Source organism: Lathamus discolor, chromosome 15, assembly GCF_037157495.1.
Source record: "Lathamus discolor isolate bLatDis1 chromosome 15, bLatDis1.hap1, whole genome shotgun sequence".
In the NCBI taxonomy this organism is placed as follows: Eukaryota; Metazoa; Chordata; class Aves; order Psittaciformes; family Psittacidae; genus Lathamus; species Lathamus discolor.
The window spans coordinates 2695638-2715203 of NC_088898.1; the positions used below are offsets into that span (position 1 = coordinate 2695638).

The 19566-nt window shown below is 37.3% G+C and overlaps 1 protein-coding gene across 9 annotated transcripts in view; it reads right to left on the minus strand.

Moving 5' to 3' along the window:
* The window catches only part of DENND1A (DENN domain containing 1A), a 192089-nt gene that overhangs the window by 39351 nt on the left and 133172 nt on the right, over positions 1 to 19566 (minus strand). For all 9 annotated transcript variants that reach the window (XM_065695816.1, XM_065695810.1, XM_065695809.1 and 6 more), the window contains exons 14-16: positions 2920 to 3021; positions 2279 to 2366; positions 1674 to 1714 (exon numbers count right to left, since the gene is read on the minus strand). In XM_065695816.1, coding sequence (XP_065551888.1) covers positions 1674 to 1714; positions 2279 to 2366; positions 2920 to 3021 — 231 coding nt within the window. The remainder of the gene's footprint in view (positions 1 to 1673; positions 1715 to 2278; positions 2367 to 2919; positions 3022 to 19566) is intronic.

Below are 19566 nucleotides of genomic sequence, written 5' to 3' on the forward strand. Positions count from 1 at the left end.
TATCAAAGCTCTTTAAAGGAAACAGCAACCTAAACTCCACCATTCTTAACTTAAAGTAACAAAGCACTAACTATGCTTATTAGCAGAGCTAAGTTAAAATGGTAAATTCAAAGAAACAGAACATAAGTAAATCATATTAAATATCTCTCTGGTTTTCCGGAGGAACCCCAATACTGCCGTTTTCACTGGAAAAATGTCAGTGTCTCCTAATACCAAGAGCCCTTATCTGACAGGTCATCTCACAAAACAGTGTCCTATGACTGCTTCCCTCAGCCTCAAGGGTGTCCTGTACATTGCATTAAAATCCAAACAAGTTTAAGACAGAAGTATCCTAACAAATACTCCATGTGAATTTTCCACTTCAGGGAAGCCTGTATCTTCAATCTGAAGAAGCAAGATCTTTCTTTTTATTTTCCTTTTCATGATCCCACAATACTATTTATCAAAAGCATCTAAGTAGGTGATAAAGGGATAAATTGAGGAAAAAAGGAAATCTAACTACAGTCATAAACATTAATTCCAGAAAAGCTGAATTGCATGTGGTGAACATAATAGAAGTCATAAGACAGCAACATGTCAGGCAGAATAATATGTTAGTCTGGTTGGTGTTTTATACATCTTTCACACACCACTGACCATTGCTGTACAGTACCTTACCTGGCAAATACAGGAGATGGGCAAAATCCAAGGATTAAAACCTTAAATAACTTATATTTTCTTATTTCAGTGCAAAATTGTATTTGCAGAGATCAGATACAATCAGACTCAGTTTTAAGATTTGATACTTCTGTTCCTACATGACAATCTTCAACAAAAAATATAAACTGTTGAATTTAATTACATAGTTTCATATTCACTCTCAGCCATTCCCCTTCTTAATTTTTTAATTACTTGTCATCTATATTTATATACACTTATGTATAAATTTAACTATCTGACTATGAGATAGGCTTTTTACAGTTACTGTTACAAAATATGTTTCATTTTAAATTACCCAGATAACATTGAGCTTAGCATTTTGTGTAAGGAGCACAACTCCATTCGTAAGCAGAGCAGTAGGCAAATGGAATGCTGCAAAACTCAATTCTGTCAGAAAAAAATTCAATCTTCCTTACTGACTCTTACCCAAAGCAAGAAATATTTTGCTTTCCAAGATATTACATTTTATGCATCAAAAGAGACTTTCAAAATCAGCCGTAACAAGATATTATTCTCCAAAAGTATCTAGATTTTTAATGTATAAAACTGGAGCACTAAACTGAAGAGATACAAACCCCCTCCCAAATAGGGCTGAACCTGTTCAGCACTTCACACCATTTTACAATGAGCTTTGTGGTGTGGCAATGTTCCCTTTTTTTACTGTTCTGTTACAAGAAAAGGGATATACACATTATTTTCTAAAATGACAAGAACCTATTTCCAGATGTCTCTAAGACATTGGAAAAAAGATTCAAATATTAAGAATTCCTATGATGATTCTTTTTTTTTTTTCTTCAGTTCTGCATCTGAAGAGAGCATTGGCTTTTCACAGCTAAACTGAAGCTGGTAAAAGCTGAACACTGAAGGGACACAACACAGTCCTGTGCATGAGGTCTGAGGTTAACAGCCACCCAGAATTGTACAGTGGTCCAGTAAGAATTAGAATGCCTGTTGGAAGAAGACTGTGTTCTTACCCTTACTGTAGAGAGCCACTGGTGATATAATTTGTCACTACCTAGAAAGAATCACAAAATTAAATAAACTGTAACTCTCTACCAAACAGAAACAAGCCAGACATGTTAGCACTTAGTTGTTCTAGGAGCATAAACAGTACAGAAACAGACAACCAACCATCCTTTTCTTTTAAGGGAAACACAACAATTGAGGAGATATCTACAACTTTTCTTTTACTTGCTAAGAGGCATTTCTGTTTTAGCTGGGTTGTCCTTCAGACATTTGAGAACACTGTTTTGTTTTTAAGATTGCTAAAAGAAATGTGAGATGCTTCTGGGTAAAGCCAAAGTTTTTCAGTATCCTCCACTGCAAGAACTCTTCTAGTTGTATTTAGCCAAGTGGGAGACCTGAAGTTTTCTGAGACTGACCAGACTTCATCCAAACTACAACGTTACTCAAAGTTCTCACCAGAGGAAAGAACAATAATTTAGAACACTTTAAACTATAGGGATCATTGCAGCCTCCATTATTTAGGTAACCACTATGACCCATTACATCACAATGGCCCGCAAACAGTAAGTCAAGAACAGTATCTGAAATTACTTTCAAATACTGAATTTCTTACCTGCATATTCCCCCATATTTATCTCTTCTTCAAAAACATCACTGAAGCCCTCACCAGAGTTAAGAAGATCCAGACGGCCATCAATGAACTGCATCAGTGTTAAAAGAGAGTATACATAAATCAACCATCCCATCCTTTACCTTTTCAGAAAGACTTTATTCTGCATTTGATAGAATAAAATCAATGTTCTTACTGGGAAGGGAGTCTATATCGAATGAAAAAACAACCTAAACTGGCAAAATGTTTACCACTGCAAAATGCTGCTTCACTTAAAAACCAGCATTCATGTCTTTGCCTACGCATGTATGTTTTCAGCTCCCCTGAAGCAGTAATGTCATGTTTAACAGTAATGCACTTTCTGTACAAAGTTTACAGCAGATACATTTGGTCTAGGTATGCTCAGATCAAAACTGAGAACAGAGACCTTTAGGGGAAAACCTACACACCTCTTAAAATACAGAAAGGCTCATCACCTGAATCTGAGAAAAGGCAGCAAGCAGGAAATAAGGTGCTACAACTATATGAGTTTTCCTCATTATGTGGCTGACAGATCAAGGACTACAGGAACAATCCCACAAAAAAAAAAAAACAGTTGTATTGTGAAAGAATCTGCTTCTACATTAGAGCAATTAAGCTGGTACCTGCTTAAAGAGCTGGAGCTGAATGGCATTCTGAAGGAACTGCCTCATGACAGCAGAACGATGGGACACAAACGTTTCTTCACAGAAAGTGATGGGTTCACCCTGTAGAGTTCAGAACATTGAAACAGAAAAAGCTTTCTCTGAATCCATTTGAATCCAGTCCTCTTTTTATCCACTACCTTTCCACTAAGCAGATGAATAGACTTTACAAATCATCCAGTAAATTGTAGTTTATTTTCCAGGTTTCAACCATGTGACTGAGAAACAGGTTGAAAAACAGCAAATTGTGTATCAAGATAAAACACATTTCGCTTTATGCACATTTTGTGATGCTGGTGAAGGAACTTTCATCATCCAAAAAGATAATTTTACTTAATGTCCCCAAAATATGACACACAGTCCTCTTAATTTTGTATACTGTGCTTCTCTGCTTCAGTAGACCCAGTCAGGTAACCTGCAGAAACAAGTCAGGAATGTCTGCTCTGTTCTCTCCCCAGCTCAGATTAGACTTTCTTGAATGAGGGAAATATCCCTTTTTCACAATCTTGTTGGCAAAAGACAGAAATTGTTTTGCAGTTCTACTTTTATCTTATTTTAATGAGTTATGTTAATGCTGAAGTCTGCTGTGCATCTGCCATAAGGGCACAAATTTCCCCCACACTTAAATCTACAGATACTCTATGTAGCAAGCATATATATATTTACTGAATTAAAATCAAGAAAGTAACAAAGAATGATAAAACCATACTGATGCATAATTAATATAGAGGCTTTTTCGTACTCATATTAAAATATATTTGGGCTCTTCATCTGTTGAGTGCTCAAAATCAACATTAGACAGCAAAAAACCTTCAAGCACCCCCTTTAAAACAGTGGTTTCATTCCAGTTTTGGGAAGCTTTTTATGTTAGCAATCTAAGCACAGGATGGAGCATTTTCAAAGGGGGAAGAAGTCACTCTTCCTGTCACCTTTTCCTTGGGCCAATGAAATGCCATGGATTTGGAAAAGAAAGCAGGTTTCTTATGCAGCAACTACAGTTTCAGGATAATTAGTTTGAAGGATAATAACATGCTCTCTAATTTACTTGAGCAGGTATTTGCAGAGTAAAACAAAATCCCAACAACCTTTCAAGATCTTTCCAGACAATAAGCGTAAGTGACTAGAAGTTTTTTGGGCTTTTTTCTTCCCCTGTGGCTTTGGTCTCATCTCGGGAGAATGAATCACAGGTCATTATTTCAAAGTGAACAAAGGAAAAAGGTTTAGTAAAACGGGTTTGGCTGGCATAAGCTTGGTAAACAAGACACTGGTGACAGTCTCCATGACACAGTGACTACTGCCAGGACAAAGGTTCTGCCTCAAAAGTCAAGGTATGTCTGAAAGGTTTTAATGCATTTAAAAGACTAACAGCTCACTCACTCATGTTAGTAAGTATCAGAAAGGGACAGAACTTCTGCATGACATCAAAGTGTCAAAACTTCCATGAGCAAGAGGTAACTTGGCAAATCAAAGTCTCTTTCAGGACGAGGAAGGAAAAGTCAGGATACTACATAGCGCTACAATTAGGGAGGGAAAATCTTAGGAGATTGAAAGTGTATCTGTGACTACAGAAACTGTAGTGACAGACACTTCCAAAGCAGGGTCTGGGCAACAGTACCACAAACAACAGCATGTAACATCTACTTGACCGTTATGAAAAAGGCTTTCCCAGTATTTTCAGCTACTACAACATAACAAATGAAAAACATTTGTCTGACATAGACACAATCTAGAGTGTGAAACAAGCAGGGAGAAATACATGAAGTGTAGATAAGTCCATGATCAGAGAAGTTTACCAAGGGAAGGTTTAGCTTTCATTTAACCCTCACACTTACAAAACCCCAAAATTTCTCCCGTGGCCAGAGAAGAGCATGAACCTGGTGGAAAGAATTACACCCTGCCCAGCAGAAGCTTCCTATACTCCACTGAACATCCAGCACAACACCAGATTCTCCTCTTACCACCAAGCTATGTACCATTCCTACAAACACACACACTACAGCGGGGGAAACCAGTGTTATTGTAGTGTTAACACACTTCCTTCCCCAAAGAACTAATGATTGAGTTTGTTCATTAGGGTGATTAGACCTTTTGACTTCTTAAAAGACAATTCAGGCTCAACTGCTGCTGGATGATAGGAAAAACTTTAATCACCAAGGTCAAGCGTGAGCTTTTCAGCTTGGAATGCATTAGTATCTTCCATCCTCCCTGACCTCCAAGAGGGTGAACACACTGTTGCTAACCCCTATCCACAGCTTCATTACAAAAAGACAAGCTGGACGATAAGACCATTTTCTTGACAGATTTAGTTAACTGTAAACTATAAAGCTGATCAGCTCTGCTTTTACTGACAGATGACATTATGCACAAGGGGACATGCTAAGAACTACAGATATTTTGTGAAATGAATGGTCTTGTTCACATGTGTAACAATCATAAGAACTTGCCCTGATAAACCCATCAACTCTTAAACTTGCTGTTTCCAACAATTAGATTTTAGGCCTCGATTCATCAATACTTTAAATATCCATTATTTCCTTCTCCAAATATAAATGTGTAACAGAGACTAAAATATGGCATTGCAAATGCTCTGAATGTGTGCACAATATGATTCTGAGGAATCTGATTTGATCTGTAATATCAGATAATTCACATCTATTAAGATTGGATGATAAAATTATTTTTTAAATACAAACATCTGCACATTTCAAAGACATTTAATCTGCAATCTTAACACAGAGAAGTAACTTCAAAATATAAAACTAAGATTTAAGATTCCCAGTGCACTGAAAACATAGGTACCTTTTTTATGCCTTTGCAAATCTCCCTTTATATGAATATTTTATATTCATATGGCATAAATGAAGTTCATCAGGGCAGTGCTGCTATCTCATGACCCCTGAAAATGCTGAAAAGTTTCAGCCACACCTGATCTGTTGCCAGCCCTATTTTTAAATTAGAATTCTGTTACATTCTAAAATAGTATTTAAAACTACTTAAGGCAGCAAGTGAAAAACAGAGTAAGTCTGGGACTTATGTCAAACTGTTCTGAAATTGCATGAAAACTGCTGTTTTATTTTAAGAAGCCATAATGCAAAGTGAAAGGTAAGTCTGATTTTGATCAGCTATGCTGGAAAAAAAATCACCAAGATCCCCCATCTTTCAAGGAAACCACTTTTCCTCAGAAACAAAATCTTTCAGAAGAGGGCACAGGACTTTGTTCAGACAGTCAGTGTCAGAAGCATCATATCTGAATTATCCGACTTGCCAGACTCGCAGACAGGCCAGGCCACGGCAGTAACTTTCACAGTGACTATAAAGGACCGAAGATATGTAGGACATTAAGAGAGCACAGATTAGAGAAGGGCTTGGAGGAAGGGAAACAGCCAAACAGAAATGATACTTCTGGAAAGACACACAGCTGTCCATGTAACTCATGGAATTCTGTCTATTCCCACTTCTGCAAGAGATGAGATACCAAAGTGTGCATCTGGGTAATGGAATTTTAAAGCCAGGCTGTGACTGCTGGAGAAAACATTAAGACAATAGAGACGGCGCTCGAGTTAGGTCAACAGTGAGAGACTCTTGAACAAGCAAAGATTTCACAAAACTTGATTGAGTAAAAAAAAAAACAAACAAGCAAACCCCCGCCCCCCAAAAACCAACAACAAAAACCCCAAACTACTTAAACCTGAAGACTTTTGCTTAGACAATGCTAAAGCTTATGCCATAGAAGAGATATACAATTTCTTCTGCATTATCATGGTCAGCATGCAGTGCAGGGTAATGAATTTTGTGCTTCTGTATGCATGCCTTTAAACCATGTAGGTGCTCTTTCAAAGCCTTCCTAATAAATACACAAGCCATTAGAGGTGCTCTGTAAAGCAGCCACAAAATGAAAAAAGATGGGTGGAATTTAAAGGTGCAGAACAAGATGACAATCTGACAGTCTACAAGCTGTAAGCCTGATGTCAGTATCTGTGCAGCAACCCCCAAATACACCACAAGAACAGACATGCAAGAGATTCATGCATCACTGGTTTATTACTACCTAGATGTTGCAAATAACCACATCCTTTACTAAAATTGGTTATGTTGCAAATGACAAAGTAACGCCTGTAGGGATATCTTAGGAATCATCATCCTTAATTCCATCCAGAATTGTAATGAAAGTAAGATAGGAGAATGATCCTACTGATCTGGATATATATGTCAATGTCAGACACAACAGCAACCAAAGGCAAGCAACTGCTCTGCAGACCTTTCAGGAATTGCGATTACAATGTCAAGCAAAGATTAGCTCATCACAGCTGAAGAAGGATCATCAGTCAGCCAGCAGGATTCCATAAAGAAAACCTGAAAATGGTGACAGACACCTGATAGGACATTGGCTCATTCGTTTGCAATTGCAACGACAAATAACCTCCCCATAACTGGTATATATGTTCAGCACAGGAAAGCTCTCTGCATCTGCCTCAGTCATAATGGAATAAAGAAAGCATAGATCAAATACTCTGCATTAAGCAAATGATACCATGGCTTTATTAGCATTTCAAGATTCTGCTCAGGAACAAAGAAATCATGTGCTCAGAGATTTGACCACACTTCTTCTAAGGAAAACTATATTAAAACTGTTCAAAAAGAGACTACCAGTTCTGATAAATTATTATTGCTAAGTGTAATCTTGAAAAGCATTTAAAAGCCATGTATTAATCAATGCAGTCTGCACTGTCCAAACACTGTCTCATATAGATGCCTCATTTCTACTACCGATTTCAGACTTTTTTTCACGTTCCTCACTAGTGAGAGACAACAAGAGTGAATATCCTTACCATGGTTTTATAATAGAGTTACGGGCTCTATACTTTTTATATGGATTATAGTATCCAACAGTGGGTCATTTCTCTTAATTCTCAACCCTTGCAGCTGTGGAGAACTGGAATTTCTGACAGCTGTCATTCTTCTGCACGTGATCTGATAACTCCTTTAATAAGCTGTTACAATATCATTGAAGGAGAAATAAAAGGGAGAAAGGGGACTGTGAGTCAGTCAAATTGCTGACATCAATCATAACACTTAGTCACATCAACATCCCCTTCAAAATGTCATGCGCTGAAATTGAGCTGCTACCTGTGCTGTGGATGGCAGGTACAGGCACACCCAGCAAGCTGTATTTACCTGCAGAGGCATCACCCTTACAAGAGCCTGGAGCTTGCTTTCCCAAAACGTTCCCTGACAGACAACTCACAGGAGATGGACACAACCTACAATGCACAAATTAACTTATACAACGTGCTTCCCAAACCCCTAACCTGGACAGGAATAGACAGTCACAGCAATTTAAACACACAACTTTAAATGTGAAATTATAATCTCCACATATTCAAACTTCATCAAAAACTTAAACACTGTAATAAGAACTCTGTGGCTGGTGCTTCTTTTAGAACCCAAGTAATACATGTATTATTCTAATGCAATGCATCATTAAACTGTAATCAATTCTACAACATCCAAACTGCCTTCACATCAAAAACTTTAGGTGTGTTAAAATTACCATGAAACTTTTGTGGGGAAAAAAAGAATAAAATTTATTTGCACTAAAACATTGTAAGAAAACCAGCTCAGACACTGATAGACTCAGTGAAAGTCCAATACCACCCCTTTTACCATGGTTTCAGACAGTTATACCCAACACCATTACAGGATCTGATACACTTTGCACAAAACCAACTTCAAATAAAAGATGAAACTAACCAAAAATGTATACCTGGAAAAAAAAAAAATCTATGTCACATAGCAACTTTTTTGCTCCTCCTTTCAAATCCTTTTAGATTATTAGGATACCTGACATTCTCATGTTAGAACAAGTAAATAATACATAGTCATACTCACAAATAATAAAACTACTTTACAGTAACGGAGCAAACCACCTTTCAAGAGTGTCCATATGGCTAATTCAAGCCACTGCCTGCCCTGACATCCAAATCACCTGCACCAGCCAGCCTTTTCTATCCCTAAGCTTCATGTCTCTGGAACTCAAGCCACAAACCTGGAAAACAAAGTGCAAAGAAGCCAGCAAGAAAAGAGATTTCCCTCCATGCCCCCCAGCCAGCATTTAGGGTTGGGGGGAAGGGAAGGGGGGTAAGAAAAAATATCACCATTTCACAGATCAAGAATAGAGGCATGAAAATAATAAGTAACTTGTTCACGGTCTCAAAAGTCTCTGGCAGAGCCAGGGAAAAGAACCGAAATTTCTTTAATCCCTGTTCAGTACCTTAAATAGGAGGCTATTCTTCCTCTTCCTACTTGATATTGTGTCAATGCATGAGTGTAGGTGTTGAAAGACTAACAAAAGAAAAGTAATAGTATGGTATTATGAGCTGAGAAACCTAATCTTTATCAGATACAGCAAATCTCTATGATGCTGCCTGCACTAGGAACTCTCTCTTTGTCCTGAATATGCTTTAAATTACTGGTATAATGTGTACTGTATATTGTTCCACTCTTATATTTATTCCACAAAAACCCCTGTGGCCTGCATGCGATTTTATCATTAGCTGGCAAGGTAATTTCAGGGCCTAGTTCTGCAATCATTCCATGAGCAATACTCCCATTGAAGCTGGTATGTTCTGCATGCAAAGCAGCTACCAATTCAGGCTCCCTATAATAAAGCAGCCTTTTCCTACTTTAGCTATTGTAGAATGTTAGTGACAATACAAAAAAGGAGAAAAAATTACAGTGCAATTCTTTATACGACTTATTTTATACTATGACAAAATAGAGAAGCGTGCTTGGAAACACAATCTACACAAAGTATTTTCTATGAGATAGATGACTTTTATAAGATAAAGCTTTTTCTTTTTGTTTCATTTATTAAAACTCAAGAATATTTTGCTAAAATATGGAAAAATAAATGCCTGCAACAGTAATAAATAATTGGCCAAGATTTAGAAATGACCAATAGGCCTAAAAGTCACAAATGTTAGTATTTTGCTTTGGTTTGATTTCTTAGATGCACGTAAAAAGCCAAAACTCATCTAAATCAATGAAGCTTTCAGGATTCACCCAAGTACGTTGAAAATACGGGTTTGTGCAAGCACATTGAATAAAGCAGCTATTTTCAAAATCTAAATATTTTAATATGCTATTTAGATGTTAATATAGATGTAGAAAGAGAATAAAATATTTTTAGCTTCACTAAAGACACGTGAGAAAAACTCTAGTCATAAACGTAGGTCATAAAACCCCACTCTCTCAGCTAAGTAACAAAGCCCCCATCTCTGTAAATAAAATGGATATAATGGAATTAAACTTAAGTTTTCACAGAGTTAGAGACATCCAGTCTCTGGTAGATACACTAATGCACAATATATCAGATAACATGATATGCAATGCCACCTCCATATAGTATCTGTAAGGGAAATGCTATTACTATGCTAGAACTCACTGAGGTTTGATTTGTCATCATGTTATGCCACTTGGTAATTTGGTGTGGAAGCCTCAACTAGTGCCATGAACAAATCCAGCCAGAAAAAGTCACTTTAGAGAAAGGATTTATCATGTCCCCTGAGAGAGGTAATCCAAGGCACTGGATTAGGGACACTGGAAAAAAGTTTCATTCCTTTCCGTTCGAGTCATGTAACAGTCTCTGGGGAAGCCTAAGTGGTCAAGGATTAATATACAAATGCATATGCACATCTGCTTGCTATGGTTATTTATCACAGATGTGAGATTATAAATCAGTAACTTACATCATTAGACTCTTAAAGACGCAACAGCATCCACTCCTGGGAACAACTGGAACTTGCCACACCAAACACACTTGCCTCTACACTGTTCATACAGAGGTTTAGTATACTGTATGTATGCCCAAGCAACTTCTGGGAAAGAACTAAGAAATCAACTCCATGACTGCCCAGGATACTTCTCACACGTGGAAAAAAGCAAAGCATTTCCCTTTCACAATAAATAAGAACTCTTCATTCTCTTTTCACTTTTAGGAAGAGGCTCAGATTTTACCACATGAGGAGGCAAGACACAGAAAAAGCCACATTAGTATAACCACAAAACCTGTGCGACTTTTCCATTACTTTTCACAGAGCTCCTCAATCACTGGCACTAAAGGAAGCCCTTTGCCCCATCTCACAACAGGTAGAGGATACTGCCATATTAGATGGTGTTAGTTTTTTTAAGTCAGGTTTGGTTTTACTTCTCCAGGCTCTTCTCTACATTTCACTCCTTGCAGTTTCTATTCAAACCCTTGAAAAAAAAGAAACAAGGTAAAGAAATCCTGCTTCTGGGAGGCTGAGAATGCTGTGTCTTGCAAGCATCTATTGCAAGACATGTAATCTGCCTCAGTCCTCCAATTCCTTCCTGGCATATTCACAAAAAAGAAAGTTGCATCCAGTGTTAGGATGCAAAAAACCCTGGATTTTTCCTTTCACCACTTCCCCCACAGGTTTTGCTCAATCCATGATGAAACAACTGAAGGAAATTTGCTCTGCATTCCTGCAAACCCAGAGCTCACACACACTGAAGCTGAGCTTTGCAGCAAGTGTAATTATTTAGTGTTTGGCCACATGACTCCTCCTGACTCCCATTACATCAGCGACACATTTTTGACATGGAAACCATGCAAAATTTCTGAACTCTTCTGAGGGGGGAGAATGCCATCTAATTAGACCACATGTGCAGGGAAGCATCTGGCTCAGAGCGCAGCAGTTTACACAGTTCCTCGAGTTGTCGTGGAGACAAGCACATAACCCGCTTGGAGCTGCAACTCTGGGGCACGGACCCAGATGCACTTCTAACATATTCTGACAGAGAGCAGATGGGCAGATATTCACTGGGCCAACAACACCAATGCTGCTCCCCTCCAGACCCACATGCCCTCAATGATAATTTTTATCTTGTAAAAGTCCTTCTCATCTGCCCTGGAGCCTCAGGCTCTGCCACCCAGGAAACAGAACCACACCTGACAAGGTTTCAGTCAGAAGAGTCTACAGACTTCAATTCCATTGATGGAATAGTTAAGAGGAGCACTAACAATTGACAAAACGTTATCCAAATGTTTGAAAAAATCACTAATTTTGATGCTTTATCTTGGCATTCAATACAAACGTCAGTCATGGAAAATACACACGAATTTCTCTGATTCACAGAGCACATTACTACATCTTGTCTGGTGAGGCTTGATGGTGTCTTAACTATTAATAAAGTAAAACTAACTTCGCTCTACATATTCTCAAGAACTGATAATAATGATGTCTATTATTTCCGTTACCTCACAGCTTTGAGACCCTAATTTGTTTCTTCATACTCTTTCAATCATATGAATATACTTTCTGTTCCAAATTCCTATTAAACTGCACTGCTTTAGCTCACATCAGCTCAGCATTTTGCTAAGAACATCTTTAAGGGAAAGTTGGCTAAAACTAACAATATCTCAGCTTCAGCAGAAAAGCCCTGTCACTCTGCACAGGCACTGAACTCACCTTGAGGGAGGCACACAATCTTCCATTCATTTTAGAAGATGAATTTCCAGGAAAAGAACTTCCTTGGCTCAAACTCCCTCAGAAAGAACCACAAATTGTGGCTACAGTTGCCTGCAAACTTGGAGCATCCTATAGTGCAAGACCTTCTCTCCAATTGCTTCACGTGCTGGAATGCCAAGCTGGAAGCCGAGAAAGCCAAGGTAAGTATGAAAGCAGAAAAAGGAGAAGCTTGCCCCCTGCTCACTTCATCTTGAAGGAAGCTCAGCACTCCATGGGCCTGGATCACATTCTTTCTGGTGCCAGAGATGGATGACATCTGATGCCATCTTGGATGACAGATATTCTCACAGTAGACATTTCCTGCTGTAAAGTCAAGCAAGCTGGCTACTCTGGTAAAAGTTACTAAATAACCTAAGTATTTGAATGGAGAAATTAAGATTTTGAACTCTACCCATGAAAAACTAGCATAAGCACTGACTTCAGCCGTCTTTTGAGCCAATTTGATAAAGGTGCATAGACATTTGCTCTAAAGGGCACAGTTTGTGCATACAGAAATGTTACAATAGTTCCTTTAGTATTAACACAAATAAACAACAAAACCAACACGATGTTATCAGATTTCAATAAATTTAAACACTAGGATGTAGTATTTACCAATACTTGCTGCAGCTGAGAATGACAGCAGAACACTTAATTAGCTCACCTACATTGATTACTACACGAGGATTTGTCCATATTTCAATTTTAGCAGTACAAAATTATATTGCTCCAAATGCAAAGGTTGCTCATTTAAAGAATGTAACCTGCCTAACAGTGTTCTTAGTTCTGGAAATGCATTACTTGACATTCAACAGCAATTTCAACTCATTTTTCAGGGTTAAACAAAATACTCAGGAACTTCAGAAACAATTTTGTGACATACAACCCTCCTACCCCCATAAAACACACCCATCTTGTTTAAGCATATAATTTTTAAGTGCTTATAGGCTTATACTCTATAAATACTTAAAAACTGTTCCTAAGGTGCTAAAGAGTTAATACATTGTACTGTGGTCACTGGAAGTAAGCACAATTTCAGCTAAGCAATACTGCTGTCAGAGACACAACGCTTTGCAGGTGTGGGCAATAATTAAAGGTTTCAGCACATCTACCTGGGTGAAGTATTTTTGCCTTCTATTCCAAGGAGGAAGCCCTCTCTGTGGAGAGCAGAAGAACTCATTAATGAGGCTAATTAGGTGTAAAGGGGGTAGAGTCTGGCATCAGCTGCAGCTTATAGTAGCTAATCATTAAGCTCTGTAATCTCTACCCCAGAACAGCAGATGATTGTGTTCCTCAGTGACTGATGTTGCTAAGAAAATTTCCAGCACCTGAGTACCTGACCAAATACTTTTTGGTGAGGCTAAAAATTCCCTTAACCCTCCACATGCCAGGCACTGGAGTCACTTCACTCATCAATTTTTGTAACAGTGAATATCCAAAGGGATTTGAACATGGCATGAGGTCTGTAATGTGATTTATTTCAGAACTGGGAAAAACAAAATCAATGCCATCAACGGTGCATGGAAAGGAAGGCCAACAAATAAGGGCTGGTGGAGCAACATGCAAGAATAGAGATATGAGCTTGAAAAACAGTGATCACACATACCTCCTCCTAAAGGTTTGAGAGTTCTTGTAATTTCTTTGCATACAGTAGTGAGGATAGTTACAATACCACAGGGATGAAAGCCTTGTTAATAAATATGTAAAATAAGGATTTCATTGTACTCATCTAATTTGAAATGAGAAAAAGGACATAATTTCCATGGAGAGAGAATACATGAAAGCAGAGCTCAGTCTGGAACTTGTTTTGTAAAATGAATTGCAAGAATGGCAAACTATTCCAGCACCTCTCCATGAATTTTTGAGTTGATCAGGCAGACAGACCCTTTACAGGAAAGCTGCCACTGTCCTTTTTGTCTTCAACTGAAGCTGAAGATGAATCTAAACATTTCTGATTCACAATTCAAATTCAACAAGAAACAGAATATTTTTCTGCTGCAATTATTTTACTGCCTGATGGAATGGCCTGTAGTGTATCCTTGAGTTACCCGCTAATGAAGACTAAAGCAAAGCCTCTCAAGCATCTTGGTTGTAACTCTGGAGCTTTTAAAAGTGGTGTACTTTAAAAGATGCCTTCTCATACCAACCAAGAAACTAAGCTGCAATTTTGTACAGGTCACCAGATTGCAAATATGACTAAATGAACATATTCGTTATTGTCACTGCAATGAAACACATCTCAGTTTCCTCTGGTTTTGTTTACTAATATTTAAGAATTAAGAAGAAAAATGCCTTTCTAAACCAGAAAGATGAGCAAGTGCTACTGAGGTAATAAAGGCTCAAGTGTATTTAACACAAACTCCCTCGTCTCCATGTTACCTGTGAACTTCAACACAAACAGATTAAATAACATGAGCCACTGAGAGGTGGCTCTTGTTACAGTCAGGGATATGGATGTGTGCATCAGGATAAACCACACTGGTAATCCAAGAGTTCTCCTAACATGAATAGGAAAAAAATCTCCAATAATAACTAGCACCTTCTCTTACAACACAGAAGCCAGTAGAATTGGATGAAAAAAAATGCTTTGTAGCCATATTCATGCTAATTTTAACAATTTTGCAGATATATGTGGATGTTTGGGAAAGATCAGGAAGGTAGGAAGCCTGGATGTTATCACTCCCCTTCGACTCTATCAGACTGAGACTTTCATCTCAAGAAATATACTGAGTCTGCTCTTGCTTGTGTATTAAATAAATCCTCTCCCAAGTACCCCTTCCAATCTTCCCCCAAACCAATACAAACTTCCCCAATACCATTTGATAAAGTGCTTGGCAGGATTACTACCTAGCCTACATAGAACAGGACTGACTCCAAGATTTGGCACTATTTCTGCATTGTTTCAATGTTCCTGACAAGTGCTCCATTGTTTCTTAGCCATGTACACACTTCATTTCAGTAATTAGCTGTCAGAGCAGGCCCAACAGCAACTTGGTATTGTCTGCTCAAATCGTATTAATGAAATGCAATCCACTCAAATGTCCTGAATGTGTATCTGTAATTGTGTTAAATAGAGAGGCTGGGGACATCAGCAAACTTCAGCTCCTAACATGGCATTATGATCAAGCACATTAATTTATTATTTCTTAGGGATTTGACAAGCAATTAATATTACAGGGCTTCCTATGCAACAATACGGACTGATGATCCAACAATATTATTATTTTAAAAGCATAAAAAGCGACTTTTCAGACTCTGGGATATCAAAGTAAAATGTCTGGGTAACATCTGTGAGTACAACAACCTTAAAGGCAGAAAAGCAAGAACTGCAGGTTGCGGCACTGCAAAAGCAGGGTTTGTATTTAAAGATTCAGCATCTGTATGTTGAAACCTAAACTCAGAATACCCAGTGTTACACTGAGCATAAATAAAATTAAGTGAAAGCCAATATCTTAATCAAATACATTAGTTTTTAAGAATTCTTATATGACTATTGGAACAAATATTCCCAAAGACGACAAAGTGCAACTGATTACTTCTGGTAATCTGTAAACTGGTATCTGTATCTGGTATCTGTAAACCGATACTTGTCAATCAAGTCACTACACCATGTTCTTCATTTTCTGTTCCATGCTCTCTGTCACCAAAGAACAGAATTTGGACAAGGTGAAAAACAAGAAAAACACATCAGGGAAATATCCTGTGGGTATAATAGTCTTTGGAAAACTTTCATGTCACTCATGACTGCAAAACTGCTATTGTAATTTAATTAAAATTGAGCACAATAAGCTATGACAAGATAATGGATGGGAAATGTAGCTGTAGGGCAGAACAAGGATATCGAGAACTCTTATTTTGGGTTATCTTTGGCAACTATTCTTGAGATTTCTGAAAAACATCTTAATTATAATGATCTACAGAAATTCATGGAAAAGAACAGCACTGCGTTTTAGTTATCTCAAGATCTGTAACATATGCCAAATGAAGATTTTTAGGATTCCAGGACTATTGAGTCCTTACTTTCATTCAAGTTCACACCTGCATCAAACAACGCACTTTTTCAACTAAAAGTTGAAACCTGAAGTATTTGTGACTTATCTGTAAATAAAATTTATTTCCTCACACAGGTAGAAATCCTTTAACTATCATCTACCTCCATAGGTGAAGGTAACAATCAAATCCAGCATCTGAAGCAGAAGTACTCAAAAGCCTTGGGAATGGCTTTGACTTAGGGGAAATCAGTAGCCCTTCATTGGAGACAGTTTCTTTGCTCACCCTGGAAACTCATTTTAAGAGAGCTGGAATGCAATTTATTCAACATGTAAAGAAGAATGCATGATTAAGTGACATTTGGAAGAGAACACACACTTCAAACATCAGCTTAAAACTCTCAGGAGGCAAAATATGTGTGTTTTTAAAATTCTGATCAAGAAATCCTCCCCATTAACTGGAAAGCCATGCTCCAAACCAGTATGTATGTGCAGTTTCATAGATACATTCGGGAAACAGTTACATATCTGTTACAACTAAAAATTGTTTATCTTAAGCATGAATATCCTTGACTAGATTCAGCTTCTGTACCAAGTAATTTAACTCATACACACCACTTTCTGACCAATGCTGGCCTGGTGCTTTAATTACAGGTACTACATGAACAAAGCATGAACACCACAGCCCAGTAGCAGCATGACTCACTATTATTCAACGGAGACTATGCCTCATCTCACAGGATTCTACTACCATAGACACAGCAGCCATTTAACATTTTTCAAATTTTAGGTAAGAAATTAAGTGCCAGCATTCCCATTCTTTGACTGCCTTCAAGTGTGAAGTAGAAAATGTTCTTGCATGTAAGAAGAAAGCACCTTTAGATAAAAGTGTTCTTTATTCTTCATATATTTTTAGTGGAGAATATGTAATAAATTATTATATTAGTTGACAAATGGGGGATGAACTTTACCTATACAAGTACAGACGGATGCTGAAGAAAGGCAAGCCAACCACCTCTGTAATCCTTACAAATTGCTTTCATTTTCATCATTAATCCTCTCTAAGAAAAAATGTTCCAGAGGTATAGATTTTAACTACTGCTTGGAAAGCTTTACCAAAAATAATTCTTTGATATATCTTTCCTTTCACTGAACAGCAGGAGTAAGCAATGTACATATATCATTTACAGCTTTTAAAAGTGCATTCAGAGCAAAACCATGCAACCTCCATTTCCACATTGCTTTTAAGAATCTAGGATAAGTTACTATCTCTGAGTAATAATTCACACCAAGTAGGATGCCTGAAGAGAGTAACCTCAATACCAAGTTTAACACTTTTAGTACCAACAACATATATGCATGTATATTTAAAAAATGTTACTCCCATGAGAACTGCTGTAAAAATTTTTAGTATATAAATCACAAAACTAAATACGGCACCAGAAATTATTCAAAGGAGAGCTACTTTTGGACACAAAAGTATCCTTTAAGGAGTTAAAATGTCCTTAACTACAAGTCAAGTTGAAACTTATTTAATTAGGTTCTGTATTTGAAAAAAAAAAAAAATGAAATAAATTCTTTCATTAACTAAACCAAACTCCCTTAAAGGCAACAATATGTTCCCTCTCTGTCAGGACAGAGCGCAATGAAATCTTTATTTTAATTGGGGTTAGCTAAGGGGCCATTTGGCTTCAGATGCTTTGTTTATCAGCCCTAAGCTTTACAGCTTAGCCAGTACTCGAAATATTTTATTACAGAATGATTTCATTAAAAAAAATAAAATAGTCTTCCAAGTAGTTCTATATAGAGATAATTTTAAATGTACATTTTGAAAATTGGAAGCCAAAGTCAAAGGTATCTCAAAAGAACACACTGATTTCCTTTTGCATTATTGTGACATAGATCTCCTTTAGAAATGCTCCGTTCTAATGGTTTCTGCATCACGCCCTTCCCTAAGCAACCCAGCAAAGATGCAAGGGTAGAACAATGGATCTCTCCATGGTGATGGCTATGGTGAAGCAACCAAACACACCTCATTTTTGTACTCTGTCACCATCATGGTCCCTTTGTTGTGGACACCATTTCAGAACCCTTCACACTGCACGGATTTCCATTTCACAACTAAGGGGTGCTGCAGGAATCAAGGAAGACTCTCTGCCATGTATGAGAACTCATACAAACCTTCCGTAAGGATAAAAATCATGCTTTATCTAAAACTCATTCAAGGACTCAGCTTACTTCCCATTTTTTTTCAGAACAGAACAGCTTTGAATTTTCATAGGAAAACCTTGGAGTCTTAGACCTGAAAAGCTCAAAGTTGATAAATTCAATTTTAGGACAAAGAAAATGAATTCTTATTCAGTACATGACACCTTTTTCCTGTAATAAACTAATTTACAATTATCTTCAGTAATACGAGTAGTGAAAATTTTACGGACAACAGCTACCATGCAAATGGGCTATGAACAGGAATTCTACAAAAACACAGTCCCAGTTTATTCCAAACTGCAGCTAAAATTAATGAAATAATCCAGAATAATTTCCTACTCTATTGTGAGAATCAAGCTGTGACTGGATTTTTGATTTGTTCCTTATTAAACCTCCAGGCCCTGGGAGTGTTCCTAAAGCTACAATAAATTAAAAAAAAAAAAAAACAAAAAACAAAAAATGAAGGAAACTCCAAACCTAATTTCCACAAATGAAATATACACTATAATGGTATTTTAATATTATCTTCTCCTGTGAAATCACTAAAATTTCATCTATCAGATACTTTCCTTGTGTGGGTTTTTTTTTGGTTGGGAGTTTGGGGTTTTTTCCCAAAAAAATTTACCAAAACTATTTCATGTAATTTCAAGTTGTCTTCTGGAGGATACTGGCGTTATGTAGCTAACAGTTTTATCCATGTTACACAACACAGACTACTTTTGTTATTTCAGATATCAAAACTATGCCAACAGTATTTTATTAAGTCCTGGTTAAGTTTGTGGCCTTATTTTGAAAAATAACTTACTCTCTTTTCTTTTGTTTTCAGAAATAAAAGCATTGCTGTTGAATCTAAAAGAATAAAGCTTAATTCAACAAAACAT